The sequence below is a fragment of the Mustela erminea genome, chromosome 12 (assembly GCF_009829155.1).
Source record: "Mustela erminea isolate mMusErm1 chromosome 12, mMusErm1.Pri, whole genome shotgun sequence".
NCBI classification, from domain to species: Eukaryota; Metazoa; Chordata; class Mammalia; order Carnivora; family Mustelidae; genus Mustela; species Mustela erminea.
In genome coordinates, this window is record NC_045625.1 from 14,972,585 (window position 1) to 14,995,338 (window position 22,754).

Below are 22,754 nucleotides of genomic sequence, written 5' to 3' on the forward strand. Positions count from 1 at the left end.
TTTGACTTCCATGGTATAATCACGGCAAATACAACTGGCATAAGCACATGTGGGAACAAGCGTGCTTGTTACTTGGAGGGAACAGAGGCATGCGGGCTTTGTCGGCTCATAGCCAACCAGTTGTGAGTATTCCGTGAGCATCACGCATTTATCTGATGGAAGGGAGAGTGTCAGCTGTGTGACAAGTCACTCGCATGAAGGTCAATTACACCAATTTGTCCTGAGACAGAAGCTCTTACTCCTACTAACTTGCCACTGTTAGTGGAACAACTTGCTCAAGGTCATAGAGTAAGAGAAAAAAAAAATAATGATAATAATAGTTCACATATATATCGGGCACATGTTTAAATTTTATTAAATATTTTTATTTATTTATTCGGCAGAGATAGAGATCACAAGTAGGCAGAGAGGCAGGCAGAGAGAGAGGGAGAAGCAGGTTCCCTGCCAAGCAGAGAGCCCGATGCGGGACTTGATCCCAGGACCCTGAGATCATGACCTGAGCTGAAGGCGGAGGCTTTAACCCACTGAGCCACCCAGGTGCCCCACAGGCATGTTTTTAAGTGCCTTATGTGTATTTACTCATTGCATCCTTACAACAAGCCTATAAAAGAGATTCCATTATGGTTCCTATCGTAAAAATAGGTTGAGGGCCAGTAGAGGTAAGAAGGGAGAGAAATACATTCCTACTGGGGAAGACTGGAGAATCCCCCTCGCCTCTTTGCCTGCGCTAATCTATTCATCATCTAACTTTCAGATCAAACCCCCTTTCTCAGGGATAACTGCCCAGACACATGGGACCAGTTTGCAAAGCCCTACGGGATGTCTTTACTACATCCCGCATGGCAGTTTTTTCCAACACTTGGCACATTTGCAATTGTGTTTCATCCCAGATTGCCCCATCCTGACCACAGATTCCATGATGACAGCAGCCGGCCTTTCCCCCCAGCTCACAGTGACAGATCAAGTGGCCCCGCCCACCGTGATACAGTGTTTGCTGAAGGAGTTTTTGAGATGGAATTTGAGGGTTGATGATACTTCGCACTTGGGATGGAGAGAATGGTTTTCTATTCCGGAAAACGACACTATCAAGAATTGACTGTAAAATTAATTCTATCCAGAGTGGGAAATCACAAAACAGGAAAAAAAATAAAGAAAGAAAGAACATGAGTACATGGGCTTAGAACCCGACAGTCTGGCATTAAATCCTGGGGTGAGCTGTGTGCTCAGTGTTTTCTGGTCCTAAGTGCCATCATCTGTAAAATGAGGATAATAACGGGGCATTCCCCATCAAGTTATTGTGAAGATTACCTAAGATACATAGGCAGTGTTCTTAGCATATAGTAGGTGGTCAATAAACATTAGCTTTATGTATTTTTCTTCATTGATATTAAGATTAGACACATATATTGAGATGGAACTATGGAGGAATTGAATACCTAACTATGGAGTTTGTATATTATCATTTAGCTAATGAGTAGCTACTGGAAGAAAAAAAAAATTAGAAGGAATGTTCTGGTTTAGTAAAAGTTCTCTGATAGCCATTTGAAATGGACTTTCTCTCCCAGGTGTAAAAGGATTCACTGTTTCTTCCCTGTGTTCTTTACCACTGAACTGTGGATCTCAGCAGTGGCTCTCAAACAGGAGTGGGCATCCTGATCACCTAGAGGGTTTTTTGAAAAATAGATTGCTGGGCCCCACCCCCCGAGTTTCCGATTCAGCAGGTGTGGGCTGGTTCCTAGGTCCCAGATGATACTGAGGTTGCTGGTCTGGGGGCTACACTAACCTTGGATTAGAATATTCCCCTCATTGCTATAAATATAGTGTCCCTTCACTCAGTAGAAACTAAGCAAAAATGAATTACCCTAAGTGAATCCTATAGGATATTGTGATGGGGTGAGGGCAGATGAAGTGATGTCTTTGATAGAAAAAGTTTAGGAAATGTTGATTTAAAAAAGAAAAAAACCCCAATAAAGATGGGGTCATATGAATATAGTTTCTCAAACTTATTTGGCCATAGAACCCTTTCTTGAAGTTTCTCAAAAGATTGGGTTTCTCAGTACCTAGCCTTGGAAAAGAGTGCTTTACACCAGATGAAGAGGCAGTGACCCAGATTATTTGGTGTGATACCACAAGTATCCCTCCCGTCAACAGAGTCTCATCCTTTAGCTTGTTTTCTTTGACTTGAGTTTCTAACACCTGCTGAAGCAGATGCTAATGGCTTCGCATCCCAGCAGGTACTGCTCCTGCCGGGAGGTGGCCCAACTGCAAGCCAGCAGCAGCCAACGTAACAGCAGGAAGGTACTGGGTTTCTGGTGTAATTAGAGAATAAATTTACCCCATTAGGCCTGGGGACATTCCTAACCTTTCAAAGTGAACTAAGACAAATACTTTATGTACAGGTTATTTTACTTTGCAGTGGGCTTTCCCATCAATGATTTGATCCTTCCATACACATAATAACCTGTTGGGAAGCTACAGCAAGGATTAGTCTCCCCATTTACAGGTAAGAAAACCAAGGCTCCCAGAAAGTCATGCCTGGCCCAGCGTCTTGCGATACTACTACTTCTGTTGCCGTCTTTGGCATAGTTCTTGGTTCTTTTCGAAGAATATTTACGTTAATCTTTGTGCTGAATCTTTATTTATTCATCCATTCATTCCTTCATTCAACAAATACGTAATGAGTGCTGACTAGGTGCTGGGAACTACGTGAAGGATAATGGTGGAGGGTAGGCAAGACCAGCGGTGCTATACCTTAGGAGTCTGCGGCTCAGGAAGGTAGATGACCTAAAATTATTCCATCCTAAAATGTCCTCATCAGCAGGGAATCTACATGATCAGCCAATATCTTCCTGTCATTTTAGTAAAGAGTAAAACAAAAACAAGTGGAGAAGTGTGTTGACCAGAAGCTTGTATTAGTTGGGTGTTGCTGTGTAACAAAGAACCACAGATTTGGAGACTTAAAACGAAGATATTTATTATGTCACAGTTTCCACAGGTCAGGAGTTTGGGCATGGTATAGCTGGGTCTCTGACTCGTACGTCACAGGCAGCCATAAAGATGGGGAGGATCTGGGCCAGAACCCACGTCCCAGCTCAGTGCAGGTTGTGGGCAGAATTAGCTTCATTGTGGTTGGAGGACTGAGGTCACCATTTCCTTGTTGGTTGTTAGTTAGGGTTTGCTCTTACCTCCCCGCATGTGGACTCCCCCAGTCTTCAAAGGAACGAAGGTGCAATGGATCCCTCCTGTGCTTCAGATCTCAGAGCTCTCATTCTGCTGACAGTGAGAGAAAGCTTTCTGCCTGATTAGATTAGGCACACTTAGATAATTGATATTTTTTAGGTCAACTGTGCCCAATAACAGACCACCATCACAGGAGAGGTATCTTATTATTTTCACAGGTCCTGAAGATTAGTGCCTGGAATCTTGGGGAACGAGGGGACATATTTAGAATGCTGCCTAGTATAGTAGCATAGGTTGGTAGTAATGGGAATGGGGAAGAGATAATCTCAGTTCTCTTTGGGGTTGTTGTTATGCAGTAGTTTGCATATCTAATGCCTATATAATAAATTAACCCAAACTTAGAGGCTTAAAGCACCAACCATCATATTATGTTCATAGACCTAGGGGGTCGGCAATTCATGCCCGAGCTGGCTGAGCAATTCTTCTGTGAAGTCACTCGTTGGTATTCATTCGGCAGTTGGCTTGGGCCGGAGCTTCCAAGAAAGCTTCACTCCTGTGTCTGGTGCCTTGGAAGAGGTAGCCAGAGGCTGGACTCAGCTGTGCACCTCTCCCTACACAGGATTTCTTCATGGGATCGTGGCCATGGCTTGTAAGTGGTCTCAGCTCCAAGAGGGAGTTTTTCAAGAACAGAAGGTAGAAGCTGCAAATCCCTTGAGATCGGAGTCTGTAAACAGGGTAAATTGCTTCTGCCTTCTTGGATTGGTCAAAAAAGTGGTCGAATCTGCCAAGATTTCAAGGGAAGGGAATATAGATCTGTCTCTGAGAAGAACAGTGAGCCACCCATCATACGTAGTGACTTTTGTTTATTTATTTATTTATTTATTTTTGCAGTGTAATGATTTTAGTAGAAAGGAGAGGTGCACCCTTCAGAGACCTTGTGAAGAAACATTGTGTAATACACAATTGTCCTTTGCAAACTTTGTCAATCCAGATTGTTGTTTAGTGTATTTATCTTAAGGTTCTGACCCCTTGCTACTTGTTTCAACCAAGGTGCATGTTTTCTTACTGTTGTTTTCTTGGAAGCTGGTTAAAGGGAGAGGATGTTCCATAATATGATTTCCTTATTTGGGCAATGTGCAGTATGGGTATTGGAAATGGGGAGGAAGAGGATTCTGCCAGCTGCTGCGAGTTTCAGTTATGGAATAATTCCAGGTATTTGTTCTAGAATCAGGGAAATACAGGAAATAACCCCTGGCCCTACTGTGAGTCAGACCGAGCTCAATCTCCAGTGATGACCTGACCTCCATAAACACTTATTCAGACTAGTGGACCACGCTGACCTTTCTGTCTCCAGGAATTAGTAACCGTTCAGATCCAGTGTTCAGTAATCCTTGAGGAGTGTGACTATTTCCTTTTCCCGCGTGCATGATGGTATGATGGTACCTTTCTGCAGTGTATGAGGCTCTTCTGGGACGATTGTGGCTCTGCAGCATCCAGGTGCTGCTTGTGTGACTTCAAGTAAGGCACATAACCTGCCTGGGCTCTGTTTCCCATGCACCCCATCTGGTCTAAGCATCACTCAGCTCTGGGATTCTGAAAATCTGTCACTGTAAACCCACAGACAGCTCTCCTTGGAGTAAATTGCTACTTTGATAGTCCCTGACCTACTCATTTCTGTGTGTGTGTGTGTGTGTGTGTGTGTGTTTGTGGGGGGAGGGTGGCAATTTGGTGACAAAGACCTATTGTGAGTGTGTATTAAACTGTCCTATTATAGAAGAGGTACAAGCCCACAGATAACCCCAGGCGGGCTGAGAGCAGCTGCCTGTCAGTCACAGAAGCCTACAAGTGCCCTCCCAACCACGGGGCAATGAAGCTTTTAACTAAGAATGTCTTTGGCATTTCTTTTCTATTTATGAGGGTAGAAAGAAGGCAGTCTGTGAGGCAGAACCCTGCGGCAACCCAAAAGTGTAGGGTCTGGGTGACGGGCCGGGAGATGCGTCGGCCAGCTGGTTTCCCCGGGAGGGATGGGCAGGGTTCCTTCTAACCAACACTACGAGGCAGATCTCCGCTCCGAGCCCTGTTTGTCATTCCGCAGTTGTAGCAAGTAGGGCAGTTGACTCACTCAGCTGACGTAAGGCAAGAAAATAAGCATCTTCAGACCCTTTCTGTTGTTTTTAGGGTTTTTTTCTTTCCTCCCCCCCACCCGGGGGCTCAGAAGTGGCTTCCTGTTCAGAATAGAATCTAGAAGCTCAGAGGACTGAGTCAGAAATAGAACGAAGTTCTTACAGTATCCGTGCATAGCTGCTTCCTACCCCCCTTCAGAGCCACTTCCAATTCACCTCCCCATGTCCGCCCTCCCACTTGGCCAGCAAGCTCACAATGGGCGAGTTATAATCCCAGCGATGTGACGACTCACTGGTGACCTGCGGCAAGTCACGTCCCCTCCCTGAGCTGAGCTGTTCCTATCGTTAAAATGAGATGCAGGGCGCCTGGGTGGCTCAGTGGGTTAAAGCCTCGGCCTTCGGCCCAGGATCCCAAGGGTCCGGGGATCAAGCTCCGCATCGGGCTCTCTGCTCAGCAGCTCAGCCTGCCTCTCTGCCTACTTGTGATCTCTGTCAAATAAATAAAGACTAATTTAAAAAGTAATTTAAAAAAAATAAGTAAAATGAGATGCAGGATCCCCTGTCAGCCCAAACCATGGTACGGGAGAGTTGTACAAATCAAGTTAGAGCACCGAACAGCAGAGTTTTAGGAAGTTTAAAAGTGACATAAAAATGTAAAGGGCTACTGCTTTCATCGTGTAATTCTGGTTGTTTTAAAGGACGTTTTTTTAAATCAGTGCTTTAGTGAAGTATCATAGACCTGCAGAAAGCTGAAAAGATGGTAAGTGTACGAGAAGATGAATTTTCATAAGATGCGTTCACACATGCCACCAGCAGCACCCAGATAAAAAATAAAAAGCCCCCGTTATGAGCACTGCAGAGCCCCCCCCCGCCCCCCCGCAGTGTCCTCCTCGGGCCACGCCCAGCCTGCTCCCTGGGGGAGCTACTGTTCACTGCCCCACTCACTGCGGCTCAGTTTTTCTTCTTTTTATACCAGATATCTGCTCAAGTAGTTACTTTCAGTTTTCCGAATTCGCTGAACCAATTTTCTCTCCTGCAATAGCACGAGAGAGTCTCCCTTCCTTCACGTCCTTTCGCTCATACTTAGCAGTCCCCGTCTTTTTTCGATTCCTTTAGCTATCCTGCCGAAGCACGTGTCTCGTCGGAGTTTTAATTGGCATTGTCCTGAGGACTAATGACGTGGCGTTTCATGTACTTATTGGTCTTTTGAATATCCTCTTTTATGAAGTGCCTGTTCAGCTCGTTTGCCTATGTTCCCTTCTGATTATTAGATTTCTTCTTACCACTTTGTAGTTTTTTTTTCTTTATTTCTGGGACAAATTACATATATTAAATAGTTTAACGAGTGCATTTTCAAGTCGCATCTACTCTGATTTAAAGAGCAGCCCTAGGAGCCCCCTGACCAGCCCAGCATCCAACTAGGGTAGGAGTTCCTTATATATGATAAATATAGTCTTTGATTGGCCAGAGGTATTATTGCAAATCTACTCTCTAATGAAGGGTTGTCGTTTTATTCTTCGAATGGTATCTTTTGATGGATATATTTTATCTTAATATATCCCTATTAATCATTTTTTTTTCCTTTATGGTGAGCTTTAAAAAAAAAAAATCTATGTTTCCTCTAATACCATCATAATGTCCCCCTATGTTTTCTTCTAACGAAACTGTTTGGTTGATGTTGGTAGTTATTATTATTTTACTGCTTTTCCCACTTAGATCTGTAATTCATCTGTTTATGATTTGGGGGTACATAAGAGATTAGGTGTCAGGAAGAGGTTTTGTTCTTGTTGCTGTTTTTATGTCAGTAACCAACTGACCCAGTGACACTTACTGAACTCTGTCCCTGGATTTATCACCTATAATTAACTTATTTCAAAGGTACCATATTCTGTGCGAGCCAGAGAAACACCATAGTTTGTTTTCGGGAGAAAACCTACCGTCTTACCTGATTTTCAAACGTACTGTATTATTACTCCATTCTGTAGTTGAGAGAGCAGAAACTTTGGAAGGACAAGCAATTAGCTGAAGTTTAAATAATGAGCAGCAGAGCTATGATTCAATACCCAATCTTGCCTGACTCCAAAGCCCATGTCTTGCCCTTTTCTTTCAGGCATCACGGTGACAGCATTCATTAGGACTATGGAGGGTGAGTAACCAGAGCGACGAGGGTATTAAGCTATAATCAACTGAGCTGTTTTAGTAACCAAGAGGAATATTTTTACCTGGAGCATTTATACAATGCAGTTACTTGTTCTTTGCCCTCAGTAACAATAACAGTTAAGGGTCAGTCATAACGCTCTTGCCCTGCAAACCTCCAGGGAGCTTTGTGTTACTGATTCCAGCTCTGAAGACAAAGCGTGCTGTGGGTGTTACCTTCCCCATTTGAAGGATGAGGAAACTGAGAATCAAAGAGGTCAAGTGACTCATCCAAGGTCACACAGCAAGGTCAAATATCCAACAGCAAACAGCAGTAGAGCAGGGTCCAGGCTTTATTTAACGAGCTGACTCCCACCCCTGTGATAGCTCTGGGTCCCTGCCCTACTCACTGATGGAGATAACCAGCATGGTGCTTCATGACTGGACTTAAGTCCATTAGACCCGATCAGCCCCTTTTTGCTTTCTAGCCTGTGGGCCTGCGTCTCTCATTCTTCGGCCTGACTACTGCCAGGACCAATAAACCTTGCAGCCCTCCCCCTGCGAGCTGCCCGGGCTCTGAGCCTTTCTTTCAGCCCCAGACAGGCTTCCCGGTCCTTGCTTCACTTGCCTCCAACACATCCATGCCCCAGAGCAAAATGCTGGATTTGAATATGCAGCCGATGTTACCTGTCACCTCCTTCCAGACGCAGAACTGTGTAATTGCAAAAATTGTCTCATAATCCTCCCCCATTAAGCTCCTGACAACCTGATTTTAAAGACTCCACTGCATTTTCACAGAGCTGGTCTCCCCTGTTCCTCCTTCTTCTACCCTCTACCTCTGTCCTCTGTAAATCAGACCTATTCCTTCTTCCGTGATTCCAAACTGGAAGGCATCTTCATCATGAAAGGGACGACTAGATTCTTCTCTTGGTCTTTCCTTCTTTACGGCTGTGAGCCATTCGTTCCATGAGGCTCTGACATCATGGGAAGGACCCAGACAAGCAAGGAAAACAGGTTATTAAGGCAATGATGGAAACTTAACGAGGGGAATGCTTAAAGGCTTAATATTTATCGGGGGAAAATGAGGAACACAGAGTGGTCTGATGACCACTTAGTTCCCTCGAACACGTCCATAAATGAAGGTTTCCTGCAGTTGAGCCCTGAACATTCTGACATCATTGACACACTCATTTTTATCAGCACCCTGCTTTTAACACACGTGCACACGCATACACATGCACACACGTATAGTCCCACACAACACCACCAAAACACAGTGCATCATCAGAAGACTGGAAACAACTGTTTGCCTTCCCGGTCTAGTCTACCATCTACAGAGTGTAGATTCTGTGGAGGATTATGGAATTACTCAGACACCCATTACAGTGTCAAAGAAATGTCAAGGAAGAAGCACAGGACATAAATAAAAGAATAATTCAGAACTCCAATTTCATTTTTTTTTTCATTTCCTCTCCCCCCTTTAAATAAACACTCCTGGTAGGCAAACAGGAGTTATGGATTATAGTTTTCTATTTTAGCCTAGATCTCTTTCTCCCCTCTCTCCTTGGCACTCGGTTTGTGTGATCTTCCCTAAAATGCCACTGGCCCGGCACTACATTCCTGTCTTAGGCAAAACCTCCAATTAAAATCAGCGGGGAGTTTGCTTGAATTAGGAATCCCAGCCTGGGCTCCCCACCCGGGTGGTTCTGAAAGGGAGGTGTGTGTCTTTGAAGGCTCTGATGGGAAGCCCTGGGTGGCAGAGCCTCTGTCCTCCAAATGACGAGCGACTCCAGCTGTGTCGCTGGGAGACCTGTCAGGTCGCCAGGAAATCCTGGCTGAGGCAGAGACAGAGGCCTGCGGGGGAGCATGGCTGGGAGCCTAGCCTCTCCTCCAGCCTGGGTTGTAGAGGGTAAGGAAAGTACACCGGGGATTGGAGGGAACACTGGCTTTGGATCCAGACATCCCGAGCTCTGATCTGTTACATCCACGCTGTGTGACCATGGGAAAGCCACAGGCCCTCTCTGGCCTTCAGTGTCCTCTCAGGAGAATGAAAATCACAAAGTCATCCTATCTCAGGGGGCTGATGTGAGGATAGGAGGAAAACAGCCACAATGTAGAAAGTATTCAGGAAACCGTGATTCTTCACCTAAGCCCCCAAGTCTCCGTGTTCAGGTCTAAGGGTGAAGGGGCCAAACATTTCCCAGTCTTCTTCTGGAAGGTTTTCTGCTTCTGAGGTCCACCCTGCTGCACGTGGCCCTCGGAGGGAGCCCACCAATCAGGTTTCAAGGTTTTCCGGCTTTGGAAATAAAAATGCTGCTTGCTGCCCTCAGCTCCCTCCTCTCCTCCCGGCCCTCGATACCCCTCCCCCACCCTCCCCTGATCAGAATGAATCGAAATCACATCCAACAGAAAGATGCTGATTTGGAGGTTATTGGAGCTCATCTTTGGCTGCAAACGGAAAAGGCTCTGGATCCCCAGGGACAGAGGAAAACATTTAAAAACTTGGTCCTCTCTGGCTCGCACCGGCTGCCTTGCAGTGGGGCTGTGTCAGCCTTTTGTGCGACCCTCCCCTCCGGAGCCGGCCTATTAAGCCGCTCCTCTGTTCCCGGGGCTGAGGCAGGCTGTCACCAGCGAGCCTGGGAAATGGTATTTATAGATCACAGTCCCTCCTACCCCTGGTCCCCAGCCTCTCCCCGAGCACTTGTCGGTGAGCTCCAATTATCTGTGAATGGACGAGAAGGAACCTGGCAGGTCCAGAGGAAGCGAGGAATGTGATAATAGGCCCTTCACACCCTCCAACTTTCAGTGTTTTTCCACGATTTCAGTTTACTTCTTTTCTCGTGGCCTGTGTCCTTCTTACCGCATCGTTGTAATCTCCCGCTACGGTGCGCAGCACAACGCGCGGGGGGCGGGGTTAGAGGGCGTGGGATGGAGCATGGAGTGACTCTGTGGATCTCGCTCCTCGAGAGCTCAACGACTCCGTCTGTGACTCAGCTGCTCCCACGGGCTGCTCGACAGCCTCCGGCGCAATACCTGCGGGACGGCGAGGGCTCCCCCGTTGTAAGCCGCCCAGTCCCTTGGCTGGTTGTGGGTGCTCTGCACCGGAGAGCATCGCCTCGTTTCTGAATATCCGTGATCGCTACCCAGAGCACTGGCTGGAGATGGAGAAGGTGTAGGAGCTTGGTCTGGGTAAAGCAGATTCCTCATTACCAGAAGTTGCTTATGTCAAGAACAAACCCACAAAACACTGGAAGGAGCTTGTCTTTCTGGTTTTGCTCTTCTCCACAAAAGGAAGGATGGAGAAGCCAAAGACAGTGGGCTGAGCTTTGGAATCAGGGCTCTCACTAGTGACCCTGTTCCCCGTGTCCAACACCCAGTCCCCGCTTCTCAGCAAAAGCCGAGTTGTGGCCTTTTGGTGGCCCGCCCAGTGTCCACGCTCCCTGAGCCTGTGAGTTAGGACAAATGAAGGCTCCACTGAGCTTCTGCATGTCTGTGCTGCCGACTCTGACTTCATTCCCTCTTCTTTTCCTTCTCCAATCACCTGCTCCTACCACTGTCCCGGCTGCCCATCTAGGTCGGGCTCCACGGTCGCCCCCACAGTCTCCAGCGCCCAGGCGGCTTCTCCTCTCGCCGCCCTTCCCCGTGTTCCACCTCCCTCCTCCTTGTTCCCTTTCCTCCTGCCCCCGAGCCTCACGCTCCCTGCCCCCCTCCCCCTGCACGCGGGCCTCGTTCTAAGTCCTCTGGCTGGATCATTAATGCCTTCTTTGATATAGCCCACAACCTCATGATTATTCTGAGGTCAGGAGATGCAGGTGCCACGCAGCTCGCTGATGCGCCTCAGAGGCCCTCTGTCCCCAATCCCTCCTGTGCGACAGGCCTGGAATCCTAATTCGCCACTAGCCCCTTCGCTTGTGGCATCATCACCGGGGACTTTCATCTTTTTCTCTCCCCCAACCAAGGATTCTGAGGGCTCGGCCACAATGAGGCATTGATTCAAGGACTGGGGGCTGCGCGGCTGACAAAGGGTCCCAATGATAAGACACGAGAAAGGGGGCGCTCGACGGGGTTATAGAATGCCTCGCAGATGGGAACAGAGGAGCTCTAAATGGGGTACTGTCCTGTCACTTGGAGAGGGAGTGACAGGGGCAAGTGTGGGCCATTTGAAAGAGGCATTTTGGAATGACGCTCTCGTCAGATGGAACCGTGCAATCAGAGACGTGTGGCGGGCCCCTGCGGCTCACAAAAATATCAGATGACTCAGAGCCAATATTCAGTCAATGCTCTGGTTGGGGAGGTGGGAGCCACGGGGCTCATTGTTATTCCAGCTCCGTTTCCTGAAGGCTGGGCCTGCTGCTGTTCTCCAGGCTGTAATAGGATTGGTCTCGTGAAGCAGAGGCTGGGGACGCCTGGAACCGTGCGGGTGGGCGGTGTCGAGAACGAACACTGCAGCCCAGAGCGGAGAAAAGAGACGTCGGTTTTGGGGGTTTTTTGTGTGTGTGTTTTATGATGACAAATACAAGGAAAATATTAATTTTTGTGGTTCAGTCATTCAGCAAGCATTCATTCATGCCGCAAACAGTGGGAGAGCCGTCCTGGGGGCTGAGCCGCTCGGGGGAGGACGGGTCTCTCCCTCTCAGGCCTTCCAGCCCGGAGGGGACGCGGACAGGGAGAGCAGGTGTCTCCCCACCATGCTCCGAACGCCGGGAGGGAGGTTTCACTGCCAGGGGCGGGTGGTTCCGTGGATTTAAAAGGCAGAGCAGCTTCAAGGAGTGCGCTAATTATTCCTCCATTTTCTCTCAGCTGATAAGCAACTCATTTAAAGCAGAGCGTTCTGGGAAGCCGTGTCAACGCTATCCACTTTCAAATGTCCCATAGAATAAAATGGTTTCCCTCAGACTCCAGGGAGAGAGTGAAATCCCTGAAAGTGTCTCAGTGCCTTCAAAGGAATAGCTTATTCTCTGGGATAAGAGTGATTATTATTATTATTATTACCTGTTTAATAATTGAACTATACCAGGCTCTGTGCTGAATGCTTTAAATATCATCTCACACAGTCCCCTCCCCCCCACCCCACAGCTGCTGAAGGTGGGCTTCATCACGCTCATTTCGGATGTGGATACTGAGACTCAGAGACACGAAGTGACTTGTCCCTGGTTACAGGCCTGAGCTTTGAACTCGGTTCTGCTTGGGCCATTGCACCTGCTCTTCACTCTCAGGCTCTCCTGCTGCCATCTCAGCGCACAGGCTTGGGGGCCGTGGCTCCAGGGTGCAGGCAGTACGGTTGAGGTTTTGCTGACCTCTCCTGCCCGAGGCAGTTCGATGCAGGAGGACTTCTCTTCCCAGGCTCCTAACATGGAGATGAGGACCCACAGCCATTGCCGCCATCACTGTCGTCATCAGCATTACCACAGCACATTGTGGCCTGAAGAAAGCCTTTCTGGACTCTTGCTTGACACAGATTTAAAAACAAAACAAAACAAACGAATAGCAATGAGCCAGGAGACTTCTCCACTCCCTCACTGTATGGCTTTGGGTCCTTCATGTCACCTCTGAGCTGCTCTCTCCATATCTGTAAAATAGAGCCGAGAGTCCCTTTGCAGGAATAATAAGAATTAACTTTTTTATCGAGTCCTTAAGACTAGATGGGTTTGGGGAGAAGGCTTGGCATAAAAATCCATGTCCTCCTCACCACAGCCCTGCATGGTAGTGACAATGAGGGCGGTGAACTAAAACGCCGGGCACCGCCTCAGTGCCTAGTGGAGAAGCCGGGACTTGAAGCAGTCTCTGACAGACCTCAAGTCCCAAGCTATTTTCAGGGTGTTGTTGTGAGGCTCAAGTGAGAGAATGGAAGCGGATGTGCCCTGTGCAGGGTAAAAAGTGCCAGACACATGTAAGGGATTCTTTGTAGCATGGAAGATGGCCAAGAGATGACTCGCACAGACATGAGGAAAGATGAGAGGCCACTAAGTTGACCGCCTTCCGTATTTTTCCCTATTCTGCGGCTGCTGCTTATCTGATCTCGTATCTATCTTCACTGGAACGTTTCGGTGGCGGGAACCCGGGACAGGCTTGGGTAGCGTTTGTAAAAGAGCAGAGGGGCCCTGAGGAAGGGAGAACCTAGAGACCCGTGCTGTGATGCAAGTCCCACTGAACCGAGAGTTTGGAGCGCGGGGGCAAAGGGGGCTGAGACGTCTTTCTTATGTGTGAGGATCATGTAAGATCATCAATGTGGAAGCACCAGGTGATCTCTAGAGTAACATAGACTATAATTTGTTTTTGTTCGAAGTGGTCGGATGTCATATTACCTCCTGGGCAGAATCTGGGAAGGGGGCTGAAACATGTGATGCCCATCAAACACACAAACCCCTGAGTTCTTCTCCGTGGCTGAGTTTTGCGGTCTGTTTTGATCTGGCAGGGGTGTTTTGAGTTCGGACAATCTAATTTCCTGGATCCAACTCCTTTGGGGCTTCTGTATAGCAGAATCTTGGAGCTGGAGGGACTTATTCCAGCCCATCCCTGGTGGCTAACAGTCTCCATTTTCCTTCTATCCCCCAGGACAATTCAGCAGTGGCTCGCAAGGGTCCAGTCGCTTCTCTACTGCAACGAGAACGGGTTTTGGGGAACCTTCCTGGAGAGCCAGAGGAGCTGCGTGTGCCACGGCAGCACCACGCTGTGCCAGCGCCCCATCCCCTGCATCATAGGCGGGAACAACAGCTGCGCCATGTGCAGCCTGGCCAACATCTCGCTCTGCGGCTCCTGCAACAAGGGCTACAAGCTCTACCGCGGCCGCTGCGAACCCCAGAACGTGGACTCGGAGCGGAGCGAGCAGTTCATCAGCTTTGAGACCGACCTGGACTTCCAGGACCTGGAGCTGAAGTACCTGTTGCAGAAGATGGACTCGCGCCTCTACGTCCACACCACCTTCATCAGCAACGAGATCCGCCTTGACACGTTCTTCGATCCGCGGTGGCGCAAGCGCATGTCCCTCACGCTCAAGAGCAACAAGAACCGCATGGACTTCATCCACATGGTGATCGGCATGTCCATGCGTATCTGCCAGATGCGCAACAGCAGCCTGGACCCCATGTTCTTTGTCTATGTCAACCCCTTCAGCGGGAGCCACTCCGAGGGCTGGAACATGCCCTTTGGGGAATTCGGCTACCCGCGCTGGGAGAAGATTCGTCTCCAGAACAGCCAGTGCTACAACTGGACTCTCTTGCTGGGCAATCGGTGGAAAACGTTTTTCGAGACGGTCCACATCTACCTACGTAGTCGGACTCGGCTACCCACCCTCCTGCGAAACGAGACTGGCCAGGGCCCCGTGGACCTGTCCGACCCCTCCAAGAGGCAGTTCTACATCAAGATCTCGGATGTGCAGGTGTTTGGGTACAGCCTGCGGTTCAACGCCGACCTCCTTCGCAGCGCCGTGCAGCAGGTCAACCAGTCCTACACGCAGGGTGGCCAGTTCTATTCCTCTTCGTCTGTGATGCTCCTCTTGTTGGATATTCGGGACCGAATTAATCGCCTGGCCCCTCCTGTGGCCCCGGGGAAGCCCCAGCTGGACTTGTTCTCCTGTATGCTGAAGCACCGGCTGAAACTGACCAACAGCGAGATCATCAGGGTGAACCACGCCTTGGACCTCTACAACACCGAGATCCTCAAACAGTCGGACCAGATGACAGCCAAGCTCTGTTAACCTGAGACTCCTTGCCGTGGGCTTTCCCTTTTGTTGTACAAACGTAACAGAACAAAGCAAAGCAGAACAAAACACAACACAAGTTTGTAAAATGTAATTAATATTCAAAGAAAAGGAGGAAGAGTCTTCATTCGTTGGAAACGAAAACGTTCTAGCAACTGTATAAAACCGTCGGGCATGTTTGTTATCTCTATACTCTGTCATGAAGAAGGGTCTCAGCCTTTGGAGGAGCTTGGAGGGGTTGCTTCTTAGGCCTCAGGTGCTGTATTGTCGGGGGAGAAGGGGAGAGCATATGCAATGAATTGCCAAGATCTCTGCTGTGCAGGTGCTAAGATTAAACGCTAAAAAGAAAGAGAGATATATGTAATGTACAACCGACACTGCCATTTTTCCTTGTGGGAGGAAATGGACATAGATAAAGATATTTCTTGGGTTATGATTTCTTCCCTCTCTATGCCTAATTCCTTGTGGTTCTTTTGACTCATTCTTGCACAGGGGTGGGGATGCGATGACCGTGCTATCTTACCCTTCTGAAGATGCGCAACAGCTGAAGCTGGTTGAAGCAGGGCAGTCAGGGGGTTTGCAGGGAAGAAACAGATACATCATCACAGGGTGTGAAAACAATAAGGACCCTCAGTTATCTGCTGTCACACTCCTTGATTTAGTTTGTGAAATAGGCATGGAGAGAAAATGGCATGCCCATGGCCACACATAGCTACGACCTGAATAAGGATTTGAACTCTGCCTTTGACCCCCTTGGCAGAGCTCCTCCTTCTAAATCACACCAGCCATTTTGTAGTTTCTCCTCCAGCTACACTGCCAAGGGATGAAGCATTTTTCCGTCTCAGGTTGTTTTGATAGCTTTTTTTCTTTCAATTGAAAAAACCCCTCTCATCTACTTTCTCTAAAAAGCAATGGTCTCAGATTTCCTAGAAGTCCTTTGCATATTAAAATTTTGTTTAAGTAAAAATCAATAACCACAATAAACTAAAATGGGGTCAGTTCTATCATGGCACTGCTCTACCAGGCAGACTTCCCCAAGTAAGTATGGGGAAAAAATGATCCTTTGATAAACTCAGAATGAATACACACACACACACACACACACACACACAAAACATGTATACACAAATTATAACACTGCCGTTTCCTTGGCATCTATGAAGGTGAGAGGCCTTGTTTTGGGACTTCGTAGTTAAATTGAAAGGAGAAACTCAAGAAAGAAAAGTCATTTCAGAGCACTCCTGTAGAGTATTTGGGCAGATACCATTTCTTAGCCTTCAAGATCTCTACGTTTATCATTTTGGTGAGGTGGTACTTGCTAGAGGTGCTTCTGAACATCCAAATCTTCGTTTCTATATTGTCAGAGAAATAGGATCACCAGTTTCAGGGTCAAAAGCAAAAAATGGAATTCCTCTGGTTTAAACTTCTGCCCAGTCCAAATCTCCTTCTCACCATCTTAGGGAGATCACCGCCATTTACCGGCTTGACCATTCCAGCGACAGGAAGCTAATTAGCTTTTCCACGTTCCTTGAATTCCTCTTCTGCTGAAAGGGAACAATAATGTTCATTCCATTTTGTGTTATAAAACAAATCTAGTTATTAGATTGTTCTTCCATACCTTGGCCAGCCTTTGCATACCTTCCACTCCCTGGTTCCAGTTTTGGAATGTGAATTTCTCTCTCAAGTTAACGCTCTTCTGGATACAATACAAAGACCTATCTCAGGGGTCACCACAGTCTGTGATAATACGACTCAAAGATTACCACATCCCTAATATAGTTTAGAAGTAAAGAATTACCTAGTGTGTGTTTATGTATGTGTGTGTGTGTTGGCGGTGAGTTGGGGGGATTAAGTCTTTTTTGGGGGGTAGTGGTAAATTCCAACTTTAATGTTCCAGTTTTTAGCATGAATTAGCATATATTCTGATAATGACTTTAACAGTAACTTGCATTTCACATGCACACAGGTTTTTGGACCTCAGCTTTTGAGGATTCATTGTTCATTTAGACTAGAAATCCTTTCATGCCAGAGATCACATCGCAGATACTCATCAAGTATAAGATTTTGTAGAAGGTCAGCAAACCATCAAACATCTCTTCAATGCCTACTAGATGAATGGGGTATGTCAGAGAAACAAAAATTTGTAAGGACAAGGTCTATACTTTTGTGCCACTCACAAACTAATGAAAAATACAGACATATGAACCAAATTGAAAAAATAAACAATAATTACAGTACACCATGATGAGTGCTATCGTGGGGTCAGGCACACGGAGAGAAGCCCTGGAGAAGTTATTTTCTCTCTTAATGGGGTTGGCCAAAGCTTTACGTGGGCATGTTTATTCTGAGTGTTGAAGTGAATCAGAGTTGGGCAAATAGCAAGAAGAAGGGCCAAAGGAAGAGAAAATGCAAAATATTTATACAAAGGATAAATATGCATGGTATATTTGAGGGTCAGTTAACAGCTTTAAAACTGTGGTTTTAAATGGGAAGCCTAACAAGGACAGTGAGGATTTTAAGTCTGTATGAGAAGTGGAAATAATGACCTGCTAAATGGATTTAAGACTGACCACCTCTCAGTGGCCTCTCTTCCTTTTTTCCTTTCATCTCTACCTTCCAAGCACTTCAAGAACTCGTGCTATAGGAACCCCTGTACTCGCACTTAACAGATCACTAGGCGATCTTTAGAGGCATTATGCTACTTAATCCTTAATCACAATTCTGTTAGGGCCTTCCACCTGAGGTCATTCCCAGACTTCACCAGTTGTATGTGCAGAAAAGTCCTCTTCCCTTCCCCTTGAAAATACTGACTGCATCACTTCATATTTCAAAGAGAACACAGCAATGTCCAATGATTGGAAAGGTCAGGAAAATAGAGAAATTTTCAAGGAGAGAGAAAGATTCAGACATCAAAATATTTATTCAAAGGCAAAAGAAAAATACTTTGCTATATAAAAGGACACAAAGTTCTGTGGATTTTCCAATGTCTCCTGCTTGGGTCTGGCCCTTTGAGCTAACAAGGTTCCTCTCCAGCTGAGAGGAAGAGAAGCCTGAAGCCTTCAACTGAGATTTTAATTCAATTAGTGTCTTACCAATTTGATGCAGCAACCAAGGACCGATGGTGTCTGATTAATATGCTGATGCTAAGGCAAAAGAGTGAACAGAATGCCCATTTGGATAAGGCCTGGCAGCAAAGCGTGGCATTGCCATGGAAACTGCAGAAAGCCATTAATTAGCTATCAAATAAAATCATTGGAAAATTCTGGACCCTGGCATATCTGCCCCCTTCAAAGAGGAGGGCAAGAAGAGGTCATACTAACAGCAAGGCTCCCTTCAATGATTAAAATCGTAGTTGTACACATGTCGCAAAGTGGAAGAAGGATTGGGAAGTAAAACAAATGGACATAATGAAAGAAAAGAGGTTTTGGGATTATTCAAATCCAAGAATATAATTTTTAATGTTATAGTATCTTGTTGGGTTTCCTATGCTGATAAAGTTACCTCAATGACAAACATTTTCTCCTAGTTTCTGTTCTGTGGAAAGAAAGGGAGAATAATACAGATCCACTGCATGGTGATAAGTGATCAGGGGGAGGAATCATAGAGTCAGAGAGTGTGGAATGATTAACCCATAAAATAGTAGATAGTTTGTATAATGTTCACATTTTTAAAAATTAAAATTAAAAAACTAAAAAGGCAGAAAAGGAGAAAAAGAATTAAAATAGCTAGCAACATATACATAATAACAAAATTTACTATACAGATAATCACAATAAACGTAATTGGACAAAGCTGGTGAGTAGAAAGACAGGTAGACTACACATAAGTTTTTAAAAATAAAGGGAAAGAAGGTTTCAAAATAAAAGGATAAAAATATGCTAGACAAATATTAACTAAAAAGATGTCACACTGGTAATAACAGTCAAAAAGACTTTAAGGCAATATACATTAATAGTATTAAAGTTCAATTTAGCAAAGAAAGTGAGACAAGTGTGGACACATACAACCATAGACTCAGAATGGGAAAGGGATCAATAAAGAACTATAAAATTTCAACCTTTAGAGATGAGGAATTATACCTAAAGTATTCTACAAGTTTTCAACAATAACCATGATTACAGTCCCTCTCCATTATCACCAAGTGAAGGGTTGTGTAGCACAATCTATCCAAGAGAAGAATCAAGAAATAGCTCGATTACATTTAAACTAATAGGATATACAAACACACACATAATGTTCTTGATAGATATACACACATATGTAATATACTAAATAATATATAGTATCTGTACTATTATACACACACACATACACACACTATAGCATATGATTATATTATATTATAATCTATATTTCTTATTAAGCCAACACCATCTTGTATATGGGGATTTTTCCAATTGAAGATCAACTGAAATCTTTGGATGGTTTTAAGGAGCCCAGGTTGAGTGCAGAGCACTCTCTTCCTGGAAACTGAGTATTAGTTGTTCCTACCCCATCAACCCTAAGAACCTAAAAGGAACTCTTCTTTCTCTCCAAATCATTAACAGAGCTTGCAGTTACAAATAAGGTCACTCCTTGATTTTCTATATCAGATCTAATTGTAAGCATTCTGAATCAAGGCATATGGTACACGTTCTGTCCACTTCCGTTCAGAATCTGAATCAAGGCATATGGTACATGTTCTGTCCACTTCCGTTCAGAATCTGAATCAAGGCATATGGTACATGTTCTGTCCACTTCAGTTCAGAATCTTCATTCTTTCTCAATAGATTCACAAATCGAGATGAATGGAAGGAAAAGAATGGCACAGATTTGAATTAATGGACAGGAAATCATCTCAAAAGTCAAAGAATTAATTTGAGGGGAATTATAGATCTCTGAGAAATGTGAAAGCTCTGGGCTCTTTCTCAGTAAAAATGTACCATCAGTTACATTTTTGAATAATGGTTCATAGATCCCTTGATGACACTTCTTGGACATCTGGAAGACTACAAACCTTCAGTAAGTACCTCAGATCTAGGTTAAACTTTCTATTTTACAAAATTTAAGCTTCAGCTTTTGGAGATGAGGAGTCATACTCAAAGTGATTCTACAGGTTGGGAACACTTAGCATGAGTTTAGTTCCCTTTTCACTATCTCAAGTATATGTTGGCCTAGGATCACATATGAAGATAATGTAGCTTATACTGCAGAATCCTGCCCTTAGGGAAGGCAGTTGTTTGTTTGTTTGTTTTAAATTTTATTTATTTGTCAGAGAGAGAGAGGGAGTAGCAAGCAGAGGGAGAAGCAGGCTCCCCACTGAGTAAGGAGCTCCATTCCAGGACCCTAGGATCATGACCTGAGCTAAAGGCTTATGCTTACCCACTCACTGAGCCACCCAAGTATCCCAGAAGAGAGGTTTGTTGTTTTAGTTTGTTGGTTTTTTTAAGTTTTTATTGATTTATTTGAGAGAGAGAGAAGGAGAGGAAGTACAAGCAGGGTGAGGGCAGAGTGAGAAGCAGACTTCCTGCTAAGCAGGGAACCCTAAGCGAGGCTCCACCTCAAGCCCCTGAGATCATGACCTGAGTCAAAGACAGACACTCACCTAACTGAGCCACCCAGACACCTCAAGGAAGGCAGTTTTTTTATATAAAGAAACCTCTTGAGGAAAATGGCAGTTATGGTCACTTTAATAAAACCCAATAGATACCAAATTCCAAATGTATTAAGTAGATATGTTCTCCATAAGTACTAACTTAAAGAAAGAGGTCTCTAAGCTGGAAAGCAATGACTGTAGTTGAAGGATATCAGGGATGGCATTGATTTCATTTATGAGAGCTTCATTCCCATGACCTAAGCACCTCCCTACCTCCTAATACCACTACCTCTGAAGTTAGAATTTCACATGGGAATTTGGGGGGGAAGTGTAAAGGAGGACACAAAAATTTAGTCTGTAACAGTGTTAAATCAGCAAAAGGAAAAAAAAAAAAAAACCTCCATTAAATAACTTGAAATAAACAAATGAGCTTCATGAATCACAAATTGAGTTGCTCTCTAAGTATCTACCTCCATTCTTGAACTTCCGGGTTGGAAGGTGTCCTCAAATCTGCATTGACTCCACCAATTTTTCTAATATTTCCCTAAGAATGAATGAGGAGCCTCTCCACAATCAAGGTCTTACAGTGTTGAGAAAACCTCTAAACGGAGCTCTATACTCCATGAAGAAAATGACTTTGATAAAAAATGTAAATGAAAGCTTCAGAGCTAACGATAGGACAAAGGATGGACACTGACGCTGCAGGAATAAATTTCAGTGTTGATGTCATCTGGGGTGGCTATAGTCTCTGTCAAGTGACCCCTGCAAGCCTTAACCAGGGACCAGCAATTGGTTTGACTTTGTCCCAGGCCTGTGCAAGTGAGGAAATTGTAATGTCTTATAAATTAGAGGATGATTATAAACACTGCCAAGGGATTGTTAATTATATGGTGTTAATTGTATAACACATAATTATAAATTAATAATAATGTCACCTGATCCTTTGTTGGTGTTCAACAGGATGCTGAGCTTAAACCCTGGGAACTGGGTTTTCCTGAATTATTAGGCACCAACAGAATGAGGATTAGAACTCAAATTTCCCAATTTCCAGATTAGTGATGAACCATTACACTCAACGTTATTGCTGACATGAGAATGTAACTGGCAGTGAGTGCTGTGGCTGAGAACACAGACCAGAAGACACGGAGTGGGAAAGAGTGATTAGAGCTCAGCCACTCACTACCTGTGCAACTTGACTGGGATATTTAACCTCTCTGCTTCAATTTCTTCTGTAAAAATGAGGTTCTTAATAGGTCCTTTCTAATAAGGTCGCTATGAGAATCAAGTACGTTTAAAGAGCCCACAAGAATGATTGGCATAGAGGATGCCTATCTATTTGGTACATAAGTGACATAAATAAAAATATAATTTAGATAGATATGCAAATTAATAATCTGCATAATGGCTAAAATCAATTGAGCTTATTTTACCAGCCAAGCACTAGTGTAAATTCTTACTCTAGAGTAAGAATTTGAAGACAGCTATCTCACTAAACTTCACAGCAAATCAATGAGGTGGATCCAATTTTCCCTTCCGTTTACATACGAAGAAACTGAGTCTCTGGAAGATGAGATAGCTTGTCTGTGGTCCCACAGCTAGTGATGGAATTATGATTCGTCATTGCCCGCAAAGGCGCCTCCTAATTATGCCACCCAGTGTGCCTTGTAAATGCAAATAAATGGTTGAAGTTATCTGTAAGAATAACCCAGACCTTAAAAGGTACCTGCTGCCACTCCTCTAAGGCAGAACTATTCCGTTTTTCCATGAGTCAGAGTCAAGGGTATCTAGATAGTGTTTAATGTACTGACTTGCGAAATCAGAGAGCCATAGGGGGCACCCAGGAGCAGTGAGCTGTCTAGAACAGATCTTCTATCTGCAAGGGTAAGGTCTGTCTCAGAGCCCAGATGCATTTCTTACTCCTTCCCAAACACCTCAGAGATGCCTACTGGCTTCAGATAGAGCCACCGCCTCTTTGAGCAAAGTACCTTTGACTTACACCTTGTTCTCTGGGAAAGCACAGTGTGGAGGGAATAAAATGAAC

The 22,754-nt window shown here is 45.3% G+C and overlaps 1 protein-coding gene across 1 annotated transcript in view; it reads left to right on the forward strand.

The window, feature by feature from the left end:
* The window catches only part of BRINP1 (BMP/retinoic acid inducible neural specific 1), a 173,832-nt gene extending 155,273 nt beyond the window's left edge, over positions 1-18,559 (forward strand). Inside the window, exon 8 of the mRNA XM_032308161.1 lies at positions 13,995-18,559. Within this exon, the coding sequence (XP_032164052.1) occupies positions 13,995-15,135 (1,141 nt within the window). The 3' untranslated portion in view covers positions 15,136-18,559. The remainder of the gene's footprint in view (positions 1-13,994) is intronic.
* Positions 18,560-22,754: the final 4,195 nt, after the last annotated feature.